This window comes from Pogona vitticeps, chromosome 1, assembly GCF_051106095.1.
Source record: "Pogona vitticeps strain Pit_001003342236 chromosome 1, PviZW2.1, whole genome shotgun sequence".
Taxonomy (NCBI): Eukaryota; Metazoa; Chordata; class Lepidosauria; order Squamata; family Agamidae; genus Pogona; species Pogona vitticeps.
Genome location: NC_135783.1, coordinates 6,301,586 through 6,325,117, shown reverse-complemented (window position 1 = coordinate 6,325,117; position 23,532 = coordinate 6,301,586). Strand labels below are relative to the sequence as shown.

The window sequence follows — 23,532 nt, the reverse complement described above, 5'->3', positions numbered from 1 at the left end:
CTGCTGCCTTCCACTTTTCTCAGCCTTACGGTCTTTTGCAGAGAATCCTGCCTTCTCGTGATGTGCCCAAAGCAGGACAGCCTCAGTTTCCACATTTTTGCCTCTAGAGAGATTTCAGGCTTGAACTGCTCTAGGACCTACTTGCTCATCTCCCTGGCAGTCCAGGGAGTCCTCAAAGCTCTTCTCCAGCACCAGGTTTCAAACGAATTATCCCCACCCCCCATCAGCTTTCTTTACTGTCCAGTTTTCACTGGCTGGAAACACAATCGTGTGGATGATCTTAGTCTTGGATGTGCAAACGTTGTGCATTTCATTCATTTATTGCTGACCCTCTATCCTTTGGCCTGAACCACCCCACCCTCCCACCAATGTGTTGCTTAATTTATTTATTTATTTTATTTATTTATTAAATTTATACCCCCCCCCCCGTCTAGACCATGTCTACTCGGGGCGGCTTACAACATTAAGGCAGCTTCCATGCATGATTTAAATATAAAAGCAGATGTGAATCAGTGCAAAGTCAGGTGAGAAGAAAACAAACGGTCAAAACAGAACAATAGGGTGTTAGTTCTTTAAGAAATAAAGAGGAGGGCAACCCATATCAGATCCTTGTGCAAACAGCAGAGATTCAGCCTAGTGCCTGAAAGACAGCAAGAGGAGGGAGGGAGCTCGGCAAATGGCCGGGGGGGGGGGGGGCGGAAGAGAGATTCTTTGCTCTTATTTATATCTTTATCAGACAGTTACAAAACTGCAGATCTGGGCAATCCCACTACAAGCAAAATGGTCACAAGATGGTGAGTGAGCTTTGGCCCTCTCCAGAACTTTAAATCACGGCCTCCAGGAAACCGGGAAAGAGAAGTAGAAGGGAGGGGGCTGCAAACACAGAAATAGCAGCATGGGATCAGATGCACCCTGTCTCATTAACTCTTCAGACTGGGGCTGATGGGACATGTAATCCAAGAGCAGAAAAAGCCCTGTGCTCCCTCACCCCCCTGCCATGAGGTCTCAAGTTGGTAACTGCAAAGGGAATGAATTATGTTCTCTGGGAGTTTGAATCCTCACTGTGGCTTCTAGGAGAAAAAAGCCATCCGGGCACTACCCCATTTCCCCAAAAATAAGACCTAACCTGAAAATAAACCCTAGTAGGATTTTTCGGGATGCTCGTACTAAAAAATAAGCCCTACTTAAGTGAACCCCCCCCCCCTTCCACCATTAGGCAGCAACCAGAATAAGATGACAGGACTGTATTTGGATAAATGTAGATGGTTGTACATGAAAAAAAATAGAAAACATCCCCTGAAAATAAGCCCTAATGCATTTTTTGGAGCAAAAAATAATATAAGATCTTGTCTTATTTTCAGGGAAACAGGGTATGTAGTATTTTGAAATAACGGAAACTTTGAAAAGACTAGCTGTTTTTCAAACGGTAGAAAATCATACATAACATGTGTCATATGTCTGTATATGCAGTATAATATCTGAGGGTGTATATATATGTGTGTGTATATATGTGTGTGTATAAATACACATGCGTATGTATAGGTATTTGTGTGTATATGTGTATGTATACATATATGCAGACACACAATATACGTTATAAACACACATCGTAGAGTGTGTGTGTGTGTGTGTGTGTGTGTGTGTGTGTGTGTGTGTGTGTGTGTGTGTGTGTGTGTGTGTGTGTGTGTGTGCGCACGCGCGTGCATCCAGATTTTTGCATTTCTTTTTCCTCGTCCTCCCGAGGAAAAGCCTCGCTGGATACCAAAGGGGTTTACTCGCGAGCAAACCCTCCCGCCCTTGGCTCTCTCTCCTCCACACACACACACACACACACACAGACACTGCAACGCGATCGTGGGGTGCGTGTTTGTGTATATGGAAAGGGTGGTGGCGGATCACATGATGCTGCGGGGGGGGAGGAATCACGTGACCGCCGCGGTGGCTAAGCGGGGGTGGGGGTGGCGTGGGGTGGGGGCTCTTCGACCACGTGGGGTGAGTCAGCAAAAGGCGGGGCCTCGGGCGGCCCGGCGGGGAGGGGCGGCCGAAGCCGGGCTTCCTGGAAGCCGGAGATAAAAGCGGGCGGAGGGGAGCCCTGCAGGATCGGTCCCGTTTCGCAGCCCCAGGTGAGCCAGGATCGGGGTTTTTTTTTGGGGGGGGGTGTTCTTTTTCAACCCCTTTATCTGGTAATCGCGGCCCCGATCCAGGGAATCTTGGTTTAGCCGGGGGGGGGAGTGGGATAGTGGGGGGGGAGTAGGTCACCTCAAAGGCTGCGAGGGATCCCGGGGATCTGGGAAGGTGCTGAGATCGCTCGGTGGGGGGGGGGGGGAAGCAGAATCTGCAGAAAAGCAATCGGGGATTTTTTTGGGGGGGGGAGAGAAGAGAGAGGGGAGCGAAAGGAAGGGGGAAAGGCCAGGGAGCGGGTTTTCTCCCGTGCAGGCCCGGGGATCGGGGCGTTCCTGGAAGGAACGGCGCGTTACATTGTATCCGTTTGTATCGCTTTCCCGGCGGAGGTTCCGTTTCCCTCCCGGGGACTGCGCTCGGTTGCGGGCGGGGGGGGGGAGAGAGGCAGGGAGTCCCTCGAGGTGCAGGACTCGGAAAAGTTACTTTCTCTGCCTTATCCCGGTGATGATGATGATGATGATGATGATGATGATGGCGGCGGCTTCAGACGATCCCGAAATAGATCGAGGTTCCCCCCCCCCCAGGCTTTGCTGACCGAAGAGGACGGGTCTCATCCTGGCCTGCTTGCAGTTCCAGGCACTGTTAAGTTCAGGTTCTGGTTTTATTTTCCTGGGTGAACCCGTGTCGGGGTTTTCGGCTTCAGACGATCCCGATCTGCCTGTCATTAAAGGGCGGGGGCCCTTCCCCCCCCCAGTCACTCCCGGTTGCTTAAAGGAAGAAGGCCAGAGGGTGACTGCAATCCCATCCTCCCCAGGCGGCCTGGCCGACGGATGATGGGCGTTGTAGTCTAACCAGCAGGTGGGGAGGGGGGCAGGTTTAGTATGGGCTCGGAATCATTCGCTGGCGGGTCAGGATTGGGAGCTGGGAGAAAGACTGGCTGAGGCTTGGCGAAAGTTCACTGTGTTGGACTACAACTCCCAGTGGCAGGGTTGGCTGGGGGGATTCTGGGAGTTGTAGTCTAAGGAAGCAATCCATGTTTGAGCTGAAGGAAGACCAGGAAGACCTGTTCAAGATGAATGACTATTACTCTTGGGCCCCAGGAGTCAGCATGAAAGGTTAGATCTGGGTCTGATGATAAATCAGCATTTAATTGTGGTGGTCTCTAAACCCAAGCCCTTCCTAAATTGCTCAGCTGGAGTGGCAAAACCAGGAGCGGAGTTCTTCTTTCATAGGACCGAACTGTGCTCCAACCTCTTGCTCAGAAGCCCAGTGGGGAATCTCTTAGGGCTCCAGATGTTTTGAATGTAAGGCTCCACCCACTGGCTGTGTTGGGTGGGGCTAATGGCCATTGTAGTCCAAAACAACTGGATTTAGCCTCAAGTTATGACCTTGGGAACTCCCTCCCACTGGAAGCCAGGCTGGCCTCATTTTAGCCATCCTGCAATCAGATTAAAAAAAAAACTTTTGTTTCCCATTTTTAGTATGGTATTTGTTTGGTCCTTTTTTAGTAGCTATATACTTACTGTTTTAGCTTCTAATACTGTCCTTTCATGGTGGAAACTGTCTTGGGTCCTTTTTGAGCAGTGTAAAAATATTTCCAATAAACAAATTGCTTAAATAATCTCATCTGTGATTTGAGGCAGATCTCGGGTTTCTGGAGGCTCCTCCTTCCTAAAGAAAGTGTAAGCTTTCACAGAATCCAGCTGCCAACATTGGCCGCAGTGAGTGACAGATCCTGGGAAATGGAATTTTTTTAAAAAACCCAACTTTTCGGATCTCTGGATTCCACGTCGTTTGTGTTTCCTCCAATCTAATTTCACGCTTGGCTGCAGTGGCGAAGACCTTGAGACTCAAGGAGGAAAAAAAAATGAAAATAAATTCCAGAAGTGGGCAGGCTGGTTTGAGGTACTTAGTTTTGCTCTGGACTGGAAATCTGAAAACGGAGCCAAATGCAAAATAATATAAGAAAGCAGAACCAAGCAGAATGCAGATGACGATCTTTTTCTCTTCCACCTCCTGAATGTTATACTTGGGTGACCTACACAGTGAAAGACACATATTGACCACACATCAGAGGATCTAGCACAAAATTTGACGTTGCTTGCTGGCAGAGGTCCATGCATATCTGGCCAAAGGCAGACAATTAATAGGCATATTTCCAAGCAAGGCAGGAAGGAACCCTGTATCTGAGAGAGGATGATCCTAAGCTTGTTGTTTTGTGAAGCCAAATTGGGCAAGAATATTTCCTAAATACATGGCCCCATTTGATAGCTTATCAACAGCTTTATTGGTTTAATTTGACGTATTTTCAACCCACCTTTCTCCTTAAGCAGGACCCAAGGTGGCTTACATATTGAAAAACAGTACAGTATTTAAAGCGGAGAACAATAAGTATGCAAACAATAAAAAGCATCAAGCCAAGGACAGAAGCAACACCAAAGTAGACCTGCAAAGCATTAAGGCAGACCCATCCATTAAAAAAAAAATCCCACTCAGGCAAAGTCTACCTGAAGAGGGAGGTCTTTGCCTGCTTGTGGAAGGACAGCAAAGATGGGGCCAGCCTGTCTTCCTGTGGGAGGGAGTTCCACAGTCTGGGGGCAGCCACAGAGAAGGCCCTCTCCTGTGTCCCCCACTTGTGAAGGTGGTAGGACCGAGAGGAAACCCTCTCCTGATGGTCTTAAACACCTGAGCAGTCTCAGATGCCATCTGCCTGTGGATGCTATGTTTGGAAGAGAACAGGATTTTAATATCAAAGATTTGGGAGGCCCTTCTAGATGAACTGCAGGCCATACAGAGCTGGACCCGCACAGTATTTCCAGCTTTTCCATTGCCTGTTCCTTTGTAGTTCAAAAGTTTCTACTGTGTAGTGTTTGGGTAGTTTCTGGAGATTGCATTAATTTATTTATAAGACCACTTTAGGCGGCCAAGTTGAACATGGGGGGCGTATGTCTGGTGGGGAGCTGGAGGAATTTTTCTGCCCTCCTTTCGAAAGAGATTGAGCCAGATTGGGTTGGTGTTTCTGCCTTCTGTTGGCTGAGAGTTATGGGGGAGGTTCTCCAAGGGCTGAGCATGTCATGGGTCGGAAAGAGTAGCCAGCTCCTATGCGTGTCCGGTAGGACCTCGCATAGCGCCGTGCTGTTTAGCGCTGATTCATATTCATAGGATGATCCATATTCAGTCATAATCATCGTCTTAGAACTGCAGAGCTTGGAAGGGACCCCTAAGGATCATCCAGTCCAGCCCTTGTAACGGAGGCCCGGTGGGGGAATCAAACTCCCAACTTCTGGCTCCACAGCAAGAGACCTACCTAAAGCTGAGTTCCCACTCTGCCCACTTCATGCTGTTGATAAATTGGCCCACCACAATTCCTGAATAAGACACTATTAAAATGATGGAGTAAAGCATTCCCTTTTCTTGGAATACAATGGTGCCTTGCTTGACGAGGATAATTTGTTCCGTTGAAATCGCTGTTAAGCGAAATCCTCGTCAAGTGAAACAAAAAAGCCCATTGAAATGCACTGAAACCAGTTCAGTGCATTCCAATGGGCTGAAAACTCACCGTGCAGGGAAGATCCTCCATAGGGGCAGCCATTTTTGGTACCTGTAAAGCGGGGAATCCTTCCTGAAAACACAGCGGGGAGCCATTTTGCACAGTGGCAGCCATTTTAGAACTGCCGATCAGCTGTTTCAGAATCATTGTTTAGCGAAAAATCGGTTCCCGAAGCAGGGAACTGATCATCGTTAAGTGAATTTTCCCCATAGGAACATCGTTTTGCGATCGCAAAAGTGATCGCAAAAACTTCATCATCAGGTGGTTTTGTCGTTTAACGAGACAATTGTTAAGCGAGGCGCCACTGTACCTCCATCAAGAGAAAGATTATTGAGGCATTTATCTTCATTCCACCGTTTTCCCAAGCTCATTTGTTGGGGACCTGAGAGAAGGTCTTCATGGTGGTGGCTCCCAGATTTTGTAATGTGATGCCTTGAGAAACCGGGTTGGTCCCCTCCTCCTCCTCCTCCTGCCCCCATCAGTCAGAAGCCTTCCTTTCAAGCAATAAGGGGCTGGGTCTAGGCAGGGGAATGCTGTATTGATCAGATTTAGATAAGTTTAAATGTCTTTAATGCCTTCCAAATTACTTTTTCTCTTGCTTTTAATTCTGATTCATGATGGCTTGAGGTTTGTTTGTTTTTTAAACAACAACAGTATTTTAAACCGGTTGTGAGGAGAGTTTTAATGGTTGTGAGCTACCTTGAGTCCTCTCTCGGGAGAAAGGTGCCATATAGACCTTATAAATAAATCGGTATGGATGAGGAATATCCGCCAGTGGTGTTGCATGGCTGCAAAGCCAGCTTAGAACTACAGCTTAAATGAGATGATCTAGTGACCTGACTTGTCTCCAGCAATCCTGAGGTTTCAGATGCCGGCTCTCGAGGCTGTCTTTGCTCCGGCCGGACAAACCCTTTGGAAAGGCACGTCGGACCTTGTTCCACGTCCGTGTTACATGTCTGAATGTGGGTCTCCGAGGCCACAAGACTGTTTCCAGATAAATAGCAGGAGAGGTGGTCATGATGGGATGTAGGGTTGGGAGTGTCTGTTGAGTACAGTGGTGCCTCGCCATTTTGGAACCGCCGATCATCTGTTAAAAAATCATCGCTTTGTGATGATCGGTAAGCGAAACAGGGAACCGATCATCGCAAAGCAAAAAAAAAAGGATAGGAAACATCGCAAAGTGATCACTTTTGCGATTGCAAAAAGTTCATCGCTATGCGGTTTCGTCGCTAAACGGAGCACCCGTTAAGCGAGGCACCACTGTATTTCTGGAGGAAACCCGTCTGGATTGAAGGCTAGTGCCTGAGAAGGGGGCAACCCTCCGAAGCATTGATGGTTGGGGTGGGGAAGTGCATTGCGTTCCTCGTGGATGCTCTCTGCCCCTATAGGAAAACTTGGCATTTCCCCATAAGTAAGAGAAGGTCAGGATCCGTTGGGGCCTTCTAACGAACAATGATGGGTTGATCTGGAGTTCTACCCAGGAAATGGGCTGAGCTGCCGTTTGGGAGACTCGGCCGGACAGTGAGGACCAAAGGATAGAGCGATCCTGGCTTAACTGTTGCCTTTGAGTAGAAACCCTGTGCCCCTTAATAGAGGCTGCAGTGGTAGTCAGTCGTGGCTTTAATGGAAAGAGCCAGGCTGTTGGATCAAGACTTTGATTTTGTGGATGAAAGGGGGAAGACTGGGAGGGTGGTTTTGTTCTTGTTCCATGCTGTCAAGTCGCCTCCGATTTATGGTGACCCTGTAATCCTGATCCTCAACTCTTGTAAACTCCAGCCCATGGCTTCTTTTAGAGAGTCAGTCCATCTCTTGCTTGGTCTTCCTCTTTTCCTGCTGTCTTCAACTTTTGCCAGCCTTAGTGTCTTTTTCTAGTGAATCTGCCCGTCTCATGATGCGTCCAGAGTAGGACAGCCTCGGTTTTTATCATTTTGGCTTCCACAGAAAGTTCAGTCTTGGTTGGATTTAGGAGCTGCAAACAATTCCTCTTTCTGGGGGAAGTTTCAGTAGATAATAACAAAGCTTAATGGACCCTTTGAGGAAACGTCACATCTAGACCTGGAAAATTATGACTCTTTTTTTTTCTGTTAACCTTTAGCCTCTTGCCTGTGGGGTTACACACCTTCTGTTGTCTTCAGGCCCTGATGTTTTAGCTCCATGGCTTGTATTTATTTTCTTCAGTGTTGTTCTACCTGCTCCAGTGGTTTCCAACCTTGGGCCCCCCAGATGTTCTGGGACTAAAACTCCCAAAGGCATTCACCCCTTGCTGGGCTGAGCAGGATTTCTGGGAGTTGCTGTCCCAAGAACATCTGGGAACGCAAGGTTGGGAAGCGCTGTCCTAGAGTGTATTAAGGGTATTTAAAGGTGAGCAGAGTTGTGGTTTTTTGGGTCTACAACTCCAAGAATCCCATAGGCAGCATGGCTCTCAAACAGGACAGCCTCCCACCCATCTTGGGGGTGAGACAAAGCTTTTTCTGTGGGGCCATAGGCATATAGGGCTAAATAAAGTTGCTCGTCCCAATTAAAGCAGTGGGACTAGAAATGAGTGTTGACTTAAGAAAGCTCTGTTGATTCAGCGGCTGAAATCATGTGGCTTAGTGTCGTAAGACCCTTCGCATCCGTGAGGATTTGGTGCGTCAACTCCAAGTTCCATTGATTCACTGGGTCTACTCTAGTTGCAAGATAGGCTAAGCAACAAGATTTCAACCAGTAGATTGACATTTGTTGGGGGCCAATGATTCAATCAGCCTGTAGACTTTAGTTTCTTACATTTACCCAACTGAGTTGTGTTTTTTCTTTCTTTCATGCCCCTAAAGAGCTAGGAATCAACTTCATAGAGTCTGGGTTTTCTGGAATATTGGCCTTACATTGCATCTACCCAGCTTTAGCTGGGGCTGACGGTGCTAATGGGGGGGACGATGGACATTGTAGCCCAGTACCTCTGGAAGGCAGAGGATTAGAGGGCGCTGTTCTGGAAGGATTTACAGTGGTGCCTCACTAGACAGTTACCCCGCATGACAGTTTTTTCGCTAGACGTTGACTTTTTGTGATCGCTATAGCAATTCGCAAAACAGTGATTCCTATGGGGGAATTTCGCTGGACAATGTTTGGTCCCTGCTTCGCAAACCGATTTTCGCTAGACAACAATTTTGACAGCTCCCTCTGCTCTTGCAAAACTTATGTTTTTGGGATCTAAGCTTCGCAAGACAGCGATTTAAACAGCTGATCGGCGGTTCGCAAAGCGGCTTTCCTATGGCCGATCTTCGCTAGACAACGACGATTCTTCCCCATTGGAATGCATTAAACAGTTTTCGGTGCAATTCAAAGGGGAAATGCTTTTCGCTAAACAGCGATTTCAGTGGAACGGATTGTCACCATCTAGCGAGGCACCACTGTATGTTCCTTTTTTCAGTGAGTTGAGCAGAGAAGGGAGAGACCGACTGGAACAGCCACTTGTAACTCCCTGAGAGCATGTGACTAAGGGACGTTAACCAGTCAAGCCATAAACAGAGTCGAAAGTATTCTTGCGTGTTTTTCCTGCAGTGAAATCTGCAGGATTGGCAGGAACTGGGTCAGCTTTTCCAAAAAAAGGGCTCAGAGGAACTTTCCTGTTTTGCTTTATTCTGCTTAATGCATTTCTCCTCCTTGGTTTCCTGTTCAGGCTGTGCTGAAGTTTAAGTTGCTTACCTTGTCTTTTTTTTTTTTTTTCCTGCCTCGTCCCAAAATTCACTGTTACACAACCGGAGACTTTCCCAGAAAAACACTCGCAGAGACTCGCACTCACACACCCCTTTCAGCTGAGTTCAGATCTTACATTCGTTCTTGGTTGGTGGGCCTCAACAGATGTGCTTTGATTTGGGTGGAACTCCAGATGTGATCTCGGAAACTTTTTGGGGACACAAGAACATGCCACACAAGCTGTGCATTTCTGGAGAATCTCACCCTCTTTCCTGTTAATATTTTAAGCAAGAGATGGCAATGCTCAGCACTCCTATTCCGGGTGGAATGCGGCTTCCTCCATTTCTCGCCGTGGGCTAATGGGAGATGTAGTAGGACAACACATCATAGGTATGCCTTGCTTATGCCAAACCTTAGTTTTTTTAAAAATGCTGATTTTTAGAAAGACACAATGGAATGATCATGCATTCCTGGGCTAGTAGAGAATTTCCCAGAGGTCACAGACTGGATGCATGTTTGCCACACCAGTACCCAGGTGTGGAAATGTGCGAATTGGTCCTTTTTTAAAAGGGGGGGGGGGCAGAGAAGTGTAGCTTTATTCTTCATCCTTTCTGCCCGCTGTCCGTGCGCCTAATGGGGGTCACCTCATTGTACACGGCTCTCCCCCCTCTGCTTTCCACACCCTCTTTTTCGTCTTGGTCAGCAGCCCATGAAACAGGATGGGCCTGAGATTGATGCATCCTAAAGTACAGTGGTGCCTCGCTTTACTATTGCCCCGCATTACGACGGATCCGCTTAACGACGTTCTTTTGCGATCGCAAATAGATGGTCTGAATGGGGGAATTTCGCTTTGCGATGATTGGTTCCCTGCTTCAGGAACCGCTTCTTCGCAAAATGATGTTTTTTGAACAGCTGATTGGTGGTTTCAAAATGGCCACCGGGTGATCAAAATGGCTCCCCGCTATGTTTATGGACGGATTCCTCGCTATATAGGCAGCGAAAATGCCTGCCGTGTGGAGGATCTTCGCTGGACGATGCGTTTTTACCCATTGGAATGCATTGAATGGGTTTCAATGCGTTTCAATGGGTTTTTTTTCACTTTACGATGTTTTCGCTTAACGGTGATTTTCCTGGAATGGATTATCATCGTTAAGCGAGGCACCACTGTAGAGAAAGAAGACTGAGGCTGAGATGCAGTTAGCCCTTTTCGCATCCCTGAGAGATTGTCCTACAGGAGAGGGGAAGTATCTGTGCTCTGTCATTGTTTCCATGCAGGAGCCAGATTTAGGCTGAAGATCAGGGGAAAAAACTTCTTAGCTGTTAGAACAGTACGACGATGGAGCCCATGATTCTCAAGAGGTGACGAGGGCTCCCACGCTAGAAGTGGTCAAGAAAGAATGGGGGCAATGATCAGTCAGATCTCCTTTGACTTGGATTCCTGCCTTGAGCGGTGGGTGGGAAACGATGGCCTCATAGGCCCCTTCCAGTTCTATGATTCAAACTCGGATCTCCTTAGTATGATTCAAATACTGCTGCAGTCTTGGCTTATCTCAGTTCAGCGGCAGATGAGTGCCTTTGTTTAGATGGATGGGTTTTTTAAACCCAAAGAAGACCTTTCCACAGATACCGATCTGGGGAACATAACCTTTTATTAGTTAAATGTGGGGGGAAAAAACCCTATATCCCTGTCATCGTCTTCCATTCTATTCTCCTCTTTTGCTTGCTTGCTTACTTGGGACTTTGAAGGAGGAAATAATAGGTAACGTTCCGTTTTGTCCACCAGAAACTCTCTGCTTACTTTCCTTTCTTTCCCTTCTGTATGGTGGCACACCGGTGGGAGGTCTGGATTCGAATCCCCCCTTTGTCCTAAGAGAAACAAAGCGATCTTGGAGTATATATATCCCTGCAATTTTTTTTGAGAGAGAGAGAGAAATGAGGACATTTATGTCATTAGAAAGAAGGAAAAAAGCTGCCTGGAAATATCGCCGTGGCCTTTTCGGTCTTGTGACCAGAGAGTTTCGTTTTAAGCGGTTTGGCCAGAGTTTTATTTTAGAAAGCGGTTCTTCTTTCTGCAGCTGATCTGTGTGTGTTTCGAAGGGAGAAACCGAAAAAGGGCTTAGCCAGCATCTGAGTCACGAGAGCGGGACTGGATGTTGTAACATGTTGGTTCCAGACCATCGTACCCCGTGTAGGAAGTTGCACTCGTACGGAGAAAAACTGAAAAGGCTGGTTTTGCCTTTAAATGCCGAATTGTCTTCTCCTGCCAGTCTGAAAGCTTGCAGAATTCCTGTAGGTCTCATAGGTTACTGACGGTATCTGAAACTTTCATCTCGGCTGCCTTCCCCAGAATCTCTCTGATAAGAGGACCCATGGCTGTTGGTCTTGTAGTCCAGAGAATTCACATATCTGAACTCTGCACAGCATGATCTCAAAATGATCTTGTTATTATGTGCCATTAAGTTACCCTAGGCTTATGGCGACCCCGTGAATGAGTGATAACATGAATAATAATTGGAGAACTGCAGAGCGGGAGGGGACTCTATGGGTCACTTGAGTCCAGCCTCTATCCAAGAGGTGGCACGGTGGGGAATCGAACCCCCAACCTGCAGTTCTGCAGCCAGAATCGCAGAGCTCCAGAATGTCATTTCCTTGGTCTCCTTGTCCAGCTCTTGCAGACTCCTGTCCCGTGGCTTCATTTATGGAGCCCGTCCATCTCGTGTTTGGTTTTCCTCTTTTCCTGCTGCCGCCCCCTTTTCCGAGCATTATTTTGTTTTCCAGAGGGGTCCTGTCTTGGTAGTTGGTCCAAAGGGGAGGCTAGGTTTTTAATCAGCAGGACACATCTGTTGGGGGGGGGGAGAGAAGGCAAAATCTATTTCTGAGAGCTCTAGATGACACTGGGTGTGACGGTCTCTTATCAGCATTCTGATGCCATATGGGAAGAGTTCAACCAGATGAGCAACTGAAAGTTGGAGCAGGCATTTTGTAAATTTAAGGACTCCTAATTGCCCGTTCAACCATTGTAGAGCAGGTCTTTAGTGAAATTATGTCTGCGTGTTGTGCCATTGTTAGAGCAACCCTAAAAGGGCTTTCAAGGTACAGTGGTGCCTCGCTTGACGACGCTAATTCGTTCCAGCGAAATCGCTGTAGAGTGAAAACATCGTAAAGAGAAATAAAAAAGCCCATTGATACGCATTGAAAACCATTCAATGCGTTCGAATGGACAATTGCGATCGCAAAAACATTGTCGTGAAGCGGATTCATCGTTATATGGGGTAATCGTTAAGCGGGGCACGACTGTAAGTGGGACATTAAAGGAGTGTTTTTATCTGTCCCTGTCTCCCAGTGAGTTTCCATGGCTCAACAAGGATTCGAATCCTGTTCGCCAGAGCCCTAGTCGGTCACTCGATCCAGTCCACCACACGGGAAATCTCATTTTGTAAACCTAATGACTCTTAGTTGCCCACTCAAGGCCAAATAGCTCTCAGGTGTTTTGCTGGACAGGGGGGACGGCATATACACACTATATATCTCTATATTCCTAGGAAAATTCAGATATTTCTCTGTTTACAGAGTGTAGGGTTGGAAGCCGAATTCTGTCTTGCCGAAACAAACTACTAGGTACATCTGTGTCTTCGGCTTCTCTCTCCTTGACTTTTGTTTGTTTTCCCCCACCTCAGAAAGGAGAACATGCAAACCACATGACTGGGAAAGTTTTGTGAGGCAAACCAGTAGTCGTGTAAATATTACTTAAGAAGCGTGGCACTTCCTCGTTCATGCAAAGCCAAATCTCGCCCGACTGCTTTTTCTTAGCTAGGAGAATGGAGCAAAAACTTCCCACCGTTTTAAAGGCAGGCGCAGGATGGATTTGATTTAAATCCTGATTAAAAATTTAAAAATCAAATTTTTATTTTTTTTTACAATTTAAACTTTAAAAATGATTTCTTTAAAATGGTGGTTTTAAATTGTTAATTAAATCAATTGATTTTTTAAAAATCTTTTATTTTTATCCACTCTGGCCAAGGGTAAGAAACCTAGTGCCTTCCAGATGTTATGACAAACTCTTATAATTCCTGCTCATTAACTAGTTACCAGGGACTGATGGGTTATGTAGTCCAGAACATCTGGAAGGCCCGATGTAGCCTACCTCAACTTTTTTTAGGTGTGTGCCTCCCTCCCCCAGGTTTCTTTGAACTGACTGGCACCCTGAGAAATGTTTTTTTAATGAATTGTTATGCTCTGATGTTTTTAAATGTGTTTTTAATATTGATTTTGTTCCCCATTTTTAATATAATGCTTGTTATAGATAGATAGATAGATAGATAGATAGATAGATAGATAGATAGATAGATAGATAGATAGATACTGTTTCTTGCTTTTCAACATTGTCTTTTAATTGTTGTAAGCTGCCTTCGGTCCTTTTGAGGAGAAAGGTGAGGTGAAAAATATTTTAAATAAATAAATAATATGGAGGTCCCTCTCTGGGAAGCCCACGACTTTTTGGGTTGTATCTTTACTACTCTCACACAGCGCACAGCTGAAGGTTCAAACAGAACACTCACCCCACAGACTTTATAGCCGAAACTTTGTGTGTGATTGTGGGGGATTTTTGTGTGTGAGATGGACGGGGTGGGGAAGGGAATATATTTTTTTTTCCTTGCAAGGGGCTTAAAGCTCCCTTCCTGTCATGTGGAAGAGCTGATCTGGAGATAATCGACAAGACTGGTGATCCTTCCGCATTGCCTTCTGAAAGTGGTTAACGCTCAGCCCTTGGAGGAGAGAATTTTTCTGGACTCCCAGAATCTTTTGGCCGTGGAATAAAAGTCACTTCTCCAAGATCTGGATACAGCCCCCTGATTAAGGATTCTGCAAGAAAGGGCCTGGGGCTGAAGATCGGGGAAGGTTGCCCTGGAAATCTTGAGGGACCCGCTCAGCAGACGGGAACGGCAGCCGCTTAACGTTTTTTTCCCTCGGATGTGGGGCAGGCCCAGCTTTGCCACTGAACGGAGAGGCGGCCGGCTGGAAACCAAAGGCAATTTCTCTCTTAGACGCTCAGGCTGGCTTTTATGCATTTCAAAAAAAGGGCATGAGTTCTCCTGTGTCTTTGGAGAGGCTTAAACCGGAAGAAGGAACTCACCCCGGTTGAAACTGCAACTCTACTTGACAATTTTGCAGGGAGAAAGGAAAGCAGAGTTTTGAATTTCTGGTTAAACTTCCTTTAGCTGTGCCGCAGAAGTGCAGGGAATGACAGAGCAGAATCAGCTTCAAGTCCCTCAAATTAGCCCACCCCTGTTTCTCACCAACGGGCTGTTAGGTCCATCCATTGGAAGTCCTTGTGTCTGTTGAGGTCTGTTGTTGTACGCCGTCCTCTGTGTACTAGTTTGATCTGTCCTGCTTTAAGGAACGAAGTATTTTTATTCTTCTGATAATGGCTCTGAGTGAGTTACTGAGACTGTAAGTGCCAGTTAATGAGAAAAGGAGTGAACTATGTGGGGAACTTGAAGCTTATTCTGTGGAACTGTGTATTTCTGTTGGGCAGCTCAAGGAATCTAACCAAAAACTCTGCAACAGATGGGGCATTTTGCTGATGCCATGCAAGCTTCAGTGCATGAGACTGATGTGAAAAAGGTACCACATTTTCATCTGGAGAGACCCTCACGCAAAAGAGGGTTTTGGTTTTCTAGACTAGATGTTCTTATTTCTGGACACGCTTGCTTGCTCAGGATTTCTAAAGCCGTTTTCTACATATTATTCTATGCACTTCTTGCTAGGTTGATATTCTGCACCCCTTCCTGCAGCATGATCTGCATTCCGTTTTCTGCTTTTATGGAACCTCATCTTATTACCTGTGCAGAGCTAAAACGTTGCAGGTATAGGAGCTGTGCATACTAGCCATATGTAGATATGGGGGAGGCGGGGGGAATGGGCCATACTAGATTATGTGACCCCCCAAAAAAACCCAGCAGTTTTTTCTTGGAAAGTGAGACCCTTTGAAACACCAACTTGCAGAATCCTGTTTGCAGCTTTATGCTGGTAGGGCTGAACGGGTGTCAACATGATCACCAGAATGGTTGCTAGCCAAGGCATTCAAGGGCTGGTTTTCTAGCCAGGTACCAAGTCAGGCGACCACTGTGAGATACAAAATGCCAACACTGATTTAATTTGGCATGAACTTTTATGGACTTTGGGTCACTTTTTTTGGATGCCACTCACAATGTGGTTGCTTTCAAAGGGATCACAAGGTTTAGTGCTGTTTGTGCGAGATCCTAAATGGAAAACCACTCTAGATGTAGATTGGAAAAATGAAGGTTTTGCATCATGCATCTGATTAAGGAATCTTGAGGTTGTAATGGGTTCATGATTCGGATTTCTCATCATCGGCGCTCATGGAGTTGGTCGCTCATGTGGAGTAAAAGTGCTTTGAGAAGCATTACAAGTTTTTTATGGGATGTGGTGTTGCTGCAGGTTAAACCGCAGACGCCTCTGTGCTGCAAGGTCGGAAGACCAGCTGCCGTAAGATCGAATCCACGCAACGGAGGGAACTCCCGTCGCTTGTCCCAGCATCTGCCAACCTAGCCGTTCAAAAGCATGTAAAAATGGGGGTAGATAAATAGGTACCACCACAGTGGGAAGGTCACGGCGTTCCGTGTCTAGTCGCGCTGGCCACGTGTCCACGGAAACTGTCTTTGGACAAGTGCTGGCTCTGTGACTTGGAGACGGGGATGAGCATCACGTCCTAGAGTCGGACACGACTGGATTAAATGTCAAGGGAAACCTTTACCTTTACAAGGTTTTGGCTTACCTGTACAGGAGATGAAGAGCTGCCTGTTTGCACAAACTTGGTAACCGAACACAACCATGGAAATAAATCTTGTCCATCCTTCTCCAGGTAAAGACCCGTCTCCAAGATGTGGCCGTCTGTAGCAGCGCTGTGCCTCGTGGTGGCCCTCACAAGTGCCGTTACGGTCCCTCCCTCCTTCCCTCCTCTGTCTCATGACATGGTGAACTACATCAACAAACTCAACACCACCTGGCAGGTGAGTCAGCAGGTCTTGGCTGTGCCGTGGCATGGGAGGAAGGGAGAGCGCATGTGAAGGAGATGCTCGTGGGTTTGTTCCCTGAGGGGCTGAAGGAACACGTGGTTCCCTTGGGAACATACCGATCATTTTCTCACTTGGGAAGGTAAGCAGGGTTGGAGACCTCTTGGGAATGCCGCGAATCTCTTGGTTGTGTTGGGAGGTGGAGGGGAGAAATAGCTGAAACCCTGGACAGCTGTGGCTGTCTAGCCAAGACTGACTCAGTGGTTCCCAACCTCGGGTCCCCAGTTGTTCGTCGACTACAATTCCCAGGAATCCTGGCCAGCCCAGCTGGCGATGACATTTTCTGGGAGTTTTAGTCCAAGAACATCTGGGGACTCAAGGTTAGGAACCCCTGAATAGATAGTCTCTATCTATTTAGATAGAGAATAGTATGAGGCCGGTTCAAATGTTGGTAAACCTGGATGGAGTTGGTGATCTCCAGCACGGACAGGCCAGCTAAATTCCAATAAATTAGGGAAAGAAGCCCTGAATGCGGGTGCCCCATGAACAGCTAACAAGACTTAGACCAGAGAGAAGATGCTCTAGTTCAGTGCTGGTTCAACCTTGGGCTTCCAGATGTTCCTGGACTACAACTCCCAGAAGCCTTCACCACCACCAGGATTTCTGGAAGTTGAAGTCCAAGAACATCTAGAGGCCCCGTGGTTGGGGACCACTGAACTAGAGCATCTTCTCTCTGGTGTAAGTCTTGTTAGCTGTTCACGGGGCACCCGCCTTTAGAGCTTTTTCCTCTAATTTATTAGCTTCCTGCCTTCAACGTGAAGGTGGGAGTTGGGCTACTATTCAGTGGCTGGTTAAACTGCAGTGCTGCAGTCAAGACTCTGCTCACGACCCGGGATTCAATCCCAAGTCACCGGCTCAAGGTTGACTCAGCCTTCTATCCTTCCAAAGTTGGTAAAATGAGTACCCAGCTCACTCGGGGGGGTGTGTGTGTGTGCAATGTGTAACCTGCATAATTAACTTGTAAATTGCCCAAAGAGTGCTTGAAGCGCTATGGGGTGGTATAGAATAAGCAGCACACTTTGCTTTTTGCTTTTGAGTGCTTAAGGCCATGTGCCTGCATAGAGGCTGATGTGGGAGGATTAGCCATCTGGCCTTGAAGATAAGCTTCAGTTTGGCTTTGGAGGAAAACGTTCTGTCTAGAAGGGTGGGTGTTTACAAGAGAGGTTGGAATGTGAAAAATACCAACTGCTGCAAGATGTTCTATTGTAGTTGACTTCAAAGTCTGCAGATTTTAGGAAATTTCCTTTATATCAAATCAATCAATCAATATAATAATCAATAGACAGCATCTTAAAAAGCAGAGACATCACCTTGCCAACAAAAGTCCGAATAATCAAAGCTATGGTTTTTCCTGTCGTGATGTATGGAAGTGAGAGCTCGACCATAAAGAAAGCTGACCGCCGAAGAATTGATGCCTTTGAACTGTGGTGCTGGAGGAGGCTCTTGAGAATCCCCTGGACTGCAAGGAGAACAAACCTATCTGTTCTAAAGGAAACCAACCCTGAGTGCTCACTGGAAGGACAGATCCTGAGGTGCATGGGAGGTTTCAGGGGCACCCCAAGCCCCACGGCACGCCCTCGGATGGTGGCAAATTGCAAATCTCCTCCAGAGACTACATGAGAAATGTTTCCCAATGTCCTTTTCCAATGTCTTTTAACATCTCTCTCACTTGTGCTGCCTCTCTTTTTTCCCTTGCTAAAGGCAGGGCACAACTTCCAAAACGTGGACATGAGTTACGTGAAGAAGCTATGCGGCACCTACCTGCATGGCCCCAAACTGCCACCAAGGTAAGATTGTAGACTCATAGAATCACAAAATTGGAAGAAGCCTATAAGGCCATTGAGTTCAGTCCCCTTGCTCACTTGCTCAAGGCATCTGCCAGGTGGTCATCGACATTTCAGTGTCTCCAGCATTGAAGTGCTCACCGACTCCCCCCAAAAAATTGGTTCCATTGTTGTACTGCTCTAACAGTTAAGAAGTTTTTCCTGATACTCAGCCTAAATCTGGCTTCCTGTAGCTTGAGCCCATTGTTACGTGTCCTGCACTCTGGGATGATTGAGAACAGATCCTGCCCCTCCTCTGGATGATAGTATTTCAAGTATTTATGAAGTGCTATCCTATCACCCCTCAGCCTTCTTTTCTCAAGGCTAAACATGCCCAGTTCTCTCAGCCTTTCCTCGTAAGGCTTGGTTTCCAGCCCCCTGATCATCCTTGTCGCCCTCCTCTGAACTTGGTTCCAAGCATCCTTCTTGAAATGTGGTGTCCAGAAATGGACACAGGACTCAAGATGAGGCCTAATCAGTGCCGAATGGAGGGGGAACTCGTACCTCGTGGGATTTGGAGACTCTAACTTAAGATGTTGACTCTCTGTGCTTCCAATCCTATTGGAACTTTGCCCCTTGTCCAGACAGGGACTATCTTGGGGGGGTTTTGCATCTCAAGGATGTCTACTTGATAACGGAAGTCACTGTAAACACTGCTAGAGTGGAGGGAAAAGGTGCTGACTCAGCGTCTGTGCTTTGAATGCCAAAAGTCGAGAGTTCAGTCCTGGGCATCCCCAGTTAGTATGAAAAAGAGACCGGCTGGAAATAATGGAGACTCATTGGAGCTCAAGAGTCCCTATTACGGGCCTAGATGGACCACTGATCTGGCTTGACCTGAGGAAGGTATTTGTGCCCCTCTTCGGTCAGCGTGATGTAGTGCAGTGGTTCTTAACCTTTGTTACTCGGATGCTTTTGAACTGCAACTCCCAGAAACCCCAGTCAGCACAACTGGTGGTGAAGGCTTCTGGGAGTTGCAGTCCAAAACTCCTGAGTAACTCAAGGTTAAGAACCAGTGATGTAGTGGAGAATTGTCAGACTAAGACTCCGGAAACTCAGGTTCCGATCTCCTCTCAGCCGTGGAAACTTAGTGGAGGATAGTAGCCATGTAAAACCCATCAGCCAGCACAGGACAGGTAATCTGTACAGTGGACCCTTGACTTACAGACGGCTTGACTTACAGACTTTTTGAGTTACAGACTTCTCTGGCCGTAAAATTTAGATTTGACTTGCAGACTGAGATTTGACTTACAGACCAGAAAAAAACCAAAATGGAACAAAAACGGCCTGTTACGGGATTAATCGGTTTTCAATGCACTGTAGCTCAATGGAGACTTGACCTACAGACTTTTTGACCTGCAGCCATTGTTCCAATACAGTTTAATTCTGTAAATCAAGGGTCCACTGTACTGTCTGGACTGTATTTTCCCTGCCTTCCCTGAACTTTCTTGACCTAAGAAAAAAAGAAACAAAATATCCCCCTCTAGTGGTCAAAGGCAGAATAGCAGCTTCCCATTAGTTTCTATGGACGGAAAAGAGCAGATACGGATCAAATGGTTTTCAATGCATTCCTATGGGAAATGCAGATTTGACCTGCGAACTTTTTGACTTGAGAACCGCCTTCCAATACGGATTAAGTTCTCAAGTCAAGACCCCATTGTACTGGTCTATCTTCCAAGAAGCATGGTGGGAATTTGAAATTCTAACCGATTCTGAGGCAGCTGCTTGTATCCACTGAGCTACATCAAGGTCTCCCAGTTTAGGGGTTGGGCTGTATGATCCATCGGGTCCTTTTCAACTCTGCAGTTCTAAGATGATGACGAGTTTAAGTCCTAACGAGGCCTTAGTTGATCTTGGTAGGCTGCCGTATGTGTCAGCGATTCTGGAGAAAGCTAGGACATTCTTAACCACGTTGATTTCTCTCCCTTTCTCCCTTTGGCCACTTCGGAACCCAAAGATTCGAGTTTGCGGGTGACGTGGTCTTACCGGAGAGCTTCGATGCGCGGCGACAGTGGCCCAACTGCCCAACGATCAATGAGATCAGAGACCAGGGTTCTTGTGGTTCCTGCTGGGTAAGATGTCCTAATTGGGTTCTGTCGTTAGAGTGCAATTCTGAGCCCTTTTCTCTGTCAACCGGGGTTGGCAGTTCCAGCATCTGGGTGCTAGTGGGTGCTTCAGGAAAAAGGAGGGCTTCCCAAAACCTGTTTAGAAAGGTGGAAGAAGGAAGGGAGATGGGATGGTAGACCCAACGGGCATCATCTGACCTATTAGCAAGGTCAAACTGGATACGTAATCAGCACATCGGTCTGGCTACTGGAGTTCATCGGGCCGGAGAACTACTCTTCTGGAGAAAAGTCTGAGATTGGGAGTCCCTTTATTACATTGATACATCACAAATAAGATGATTCCTGCATTGAGCAGGGCACTTACAAGCCCCATCGGACTCCACTCTTCTACGAGTTTTTGAATTCTCCAGCACTTGCCCAAGATGCTGTCAAAAAACTTGGGGTTAAGGCCTCAAAATAGTTCTGTTTTGTCAGATGTGGAATATAAACTCCATTTTGTTTTGTTGGCCATCTGGGGGTTCTTCCATCTGACCCAGATTTTGAAAGCTCTCTTCTACCTTAGCGTTCCAGCTAGGGTCCATCCCAAATTCCTTCAGGCAGGAATTTGGGCACAGGGGTCATCCTTTGCCAGAGCTTAGGAAAGGAAAGGAATCCTTCAGTGTGTGCCCACCTGATCATCCTTGGGATACAATCTCAAAAATGATAGAATGATGTCAATACGAATCCAAGGCAGACCATACAACATCACAATAATCCAAGTTTATGCACCAACCAGCATTGCTGAGGAGACTGAAATTGAACAATTCTATGAAGATTTACAACACCTTCTAGAACTGACACCAAAGAAAGATGTTCTTCTCATTCTAGGGGACTGGAATGCTAAAGTAGGGAGCCAAGAGATAAAAGGAACAACAGGGAAGTTTGGCCTTGGAGTTCAGAACGAAGCAGGACAAAGGCTAATAGAGTTTTGTCAAGAGAATAAGCTGGTCATCACAAACACTCTTTTCCAACAACACAAGAGGCGACTCTATACATGGAAATCACCAGATGGGCAATATCGAAATCAAATTGATTATATTCTCTGCAGCCAAAGATGGAGAAGCTCTATACAGTCAGCAAAAACAAGACCTGGAGCTGACTGCGGTTCTGATCATCAGCTTCTCATAGCAAAATTCAAGCTTAGACTGAAGAGAGTAGGAAAAACCACTGGGCCACTCAGGTATAATCTAAACCAAATCCCCTATGAGTACACAGTGGAAGTAAAGAACAGATTTAAGGAACTAGATTTGGTGGACAGAGTGCCTGAAGAACTTTGGATAGAGGCTCGTAACATTGTCCAGGAGGCAGCAACGAAAATCATCCCAAAGAAAAGGAAATGCAAGAAAGCAAAGTGGCTGTCCAACGAGGCCTTAGAAATAGCAGAGAGGAGAAGGGAAGCAAAATGCAAGGGAGATAGGGAAAGTTACAGAAAATTGGATGCAGACTTCCAAAGAATAGCAAGGAGAGACAAGAGGGCCTTCTTAAATGAACAATGCAAAGAAATAGAGGAAGATAACAGAAAAGGAAAGACCAGAGATCTGTTCAGGAAAATTGGAGATACTAGAGGAACATTTTGCGCAAAAATGAACATGATAAAAGACAAAAATGGGAGGGACCTAACAGAAGCAGAAGACGTCAAGAAGAGGTGGCAAGAATACACAGAGGAATTATATCAGAAAGATTTGGATATCCCGGACAACCCAGACAATGTAGTTGCTGACCTTGAGCCAGACATCCTGGAGAGCGAAGTCAAGTGGGCCTTAGAAAGCCTGGCTAACAACAAGGCTAGTGGAGGTGATGGCATTCCAGTTGAACTACTTAAAATCTTGAAAGATGATGCTGTTAAGGTGCTACATTCAATATGCCAGCAAGTTTGGAAAACTCAACAGTGGCCAGAGGATTGGAAAAGATCAGTCTACATCCCAATCCCAAAGAAAGGCAGTGCCAAAGAATGCTCCAACTACCGTACAATTGCACTCATTTCACACGCTAGCAAGGTTATGCTCAAAATCCTCCAAGGTAGGCTTCAGCAGTATGTGGACCGAGAACTCCCAGAAGTACAAGCTGGATTCCGAAGAGGCAGAGGAACTCGAGACCAAATTGCTAACTTGCGCTGGATTATGGAGAAAGCCAGAGAGTTCCAGAAAAATATCTACTTCTGCTTCATTGACTATGCCAAAGCCTTTGACTGTGTGGACCACAGCAAACTATGGCAAGTCCTTAAAGAAATGGGAGTGCCTCACCACCTTATCCATCTCCTAAGAAACCTATATGTGGGACAGGAAGCAACAGTCAGAACTGGTCATGGAACAACTGAGTGGTTCAAAATTGGGAAAGGAGTACGGCAAGGCTGTATACTGTCCCCCAGCTTATTTAACTTATATGCAGAATACATCATGCGGAAGGCTGGACTGGACGAAACCCAAGCCGGAATTAAGATTGCCGGAAGAAATATCAACAACCTCCGATATGCAGATGATACCACTCTGATGGCAGAAAGTGAGGAGGAATTAAAGAACCTTGTAATGAGAGTGAAAGAGGAGAGTGCAAAAAACGGTCTGAAACTCAACATCAAAAAAACTAAGATCATGGCCACTGGTCCCATCACCTCCTGGCAAATAGAAGGGGAAGATATGGAGGCAGTGTCAAATTTTATCTTCCTGGGCTCCATGATCACTGCAGATGGAGACAGCAGCCCTGAAATTAAAAGACGCCTTCTTCTTGGGAGGAAAGCGATGACAAATCTTGACAGCATCTTGAAAAGCAGAGACATCACATTGCCAACAAAAGTCCGAATAGTCAAAGCTATGGTTTTTCCTGTCGTGATGTATGGAAGTGAGAGCTGGACCATAAAGAAAGCAGACCGCCGAAGAATTGATGCCTTTGAATTGTGGTGCTGGAGGAGGCTCTTGAGAATCCCCTGGACTGCAAGGAGAACAAACCTATCAGTTCTAAAGGAAATCAACCCTGACGGCTCACTGGAAGGACAGATCCTGAAGCTGAGGCTCCAGTACTTTGGCCATCTCATGAGAAGAAAAGAGTCCTTGGAAAAAACCCTGATGTTAGGAAGGTGTGACGGCAAGAGGAGAAGGGGACGACCGAGGATGAGATGGCTGGACAGTGTCTGCGAAGCAACCAACATGAACCTGACACAACTCCGGGAG

At 46.6% G+C, this 23,532-nt stretch overlaps 1 protein-coding gene and 1 long non-coding RNA gene across 5 annotated transcripts in view; both read left to right on the top strand.

The window, feature by feature from the left end:
• The window catches only part of LOC144584822 (uncharacterized), a 274,399-nt gene that overhangs the window by 183,912 nt on the left and 66,955 nt on the right, over window positions 1-23,532 (top strand). The gene's annotated exons all lie outside the window — the stretch shown is intronic.
• Window positions 756-23,532, top strand: part of CTSB (cathepsin B) — a 32,343-nt gene continuing 9,566 nt past the window's right edge. The window contains exons 1-4 of one of the 4 annotated variants that reach the window (XM_078381887.1): window positions 756-794; window positions 16,233-16,380; window positions 18,145-18,230; window positions 20,221-20,335. In XM_078381887.1, the coding sequence (XP_078238013.1) occupies window positions 16,252-16,380; window positions 18,145-18,230; window positions 20,221-20,335 (330 nt within the window). In that variant the 5' untranslated portion in view covers window positions 756-794; window positions 16,233-16,251. Of the gene's footprint in view, window positions 795-1,976; window positions 2,124-2,650; window positions 2,763-16,230; window positions 16,381-18,144; window positions 18,231-20,220; window positions 20,336-23,532 lie in introns of those variants that run through there. The other 3 variants (XM_072986782.2, XM_078381876.1, XM_078381881.1) reach the window with 3 other exon arrangements.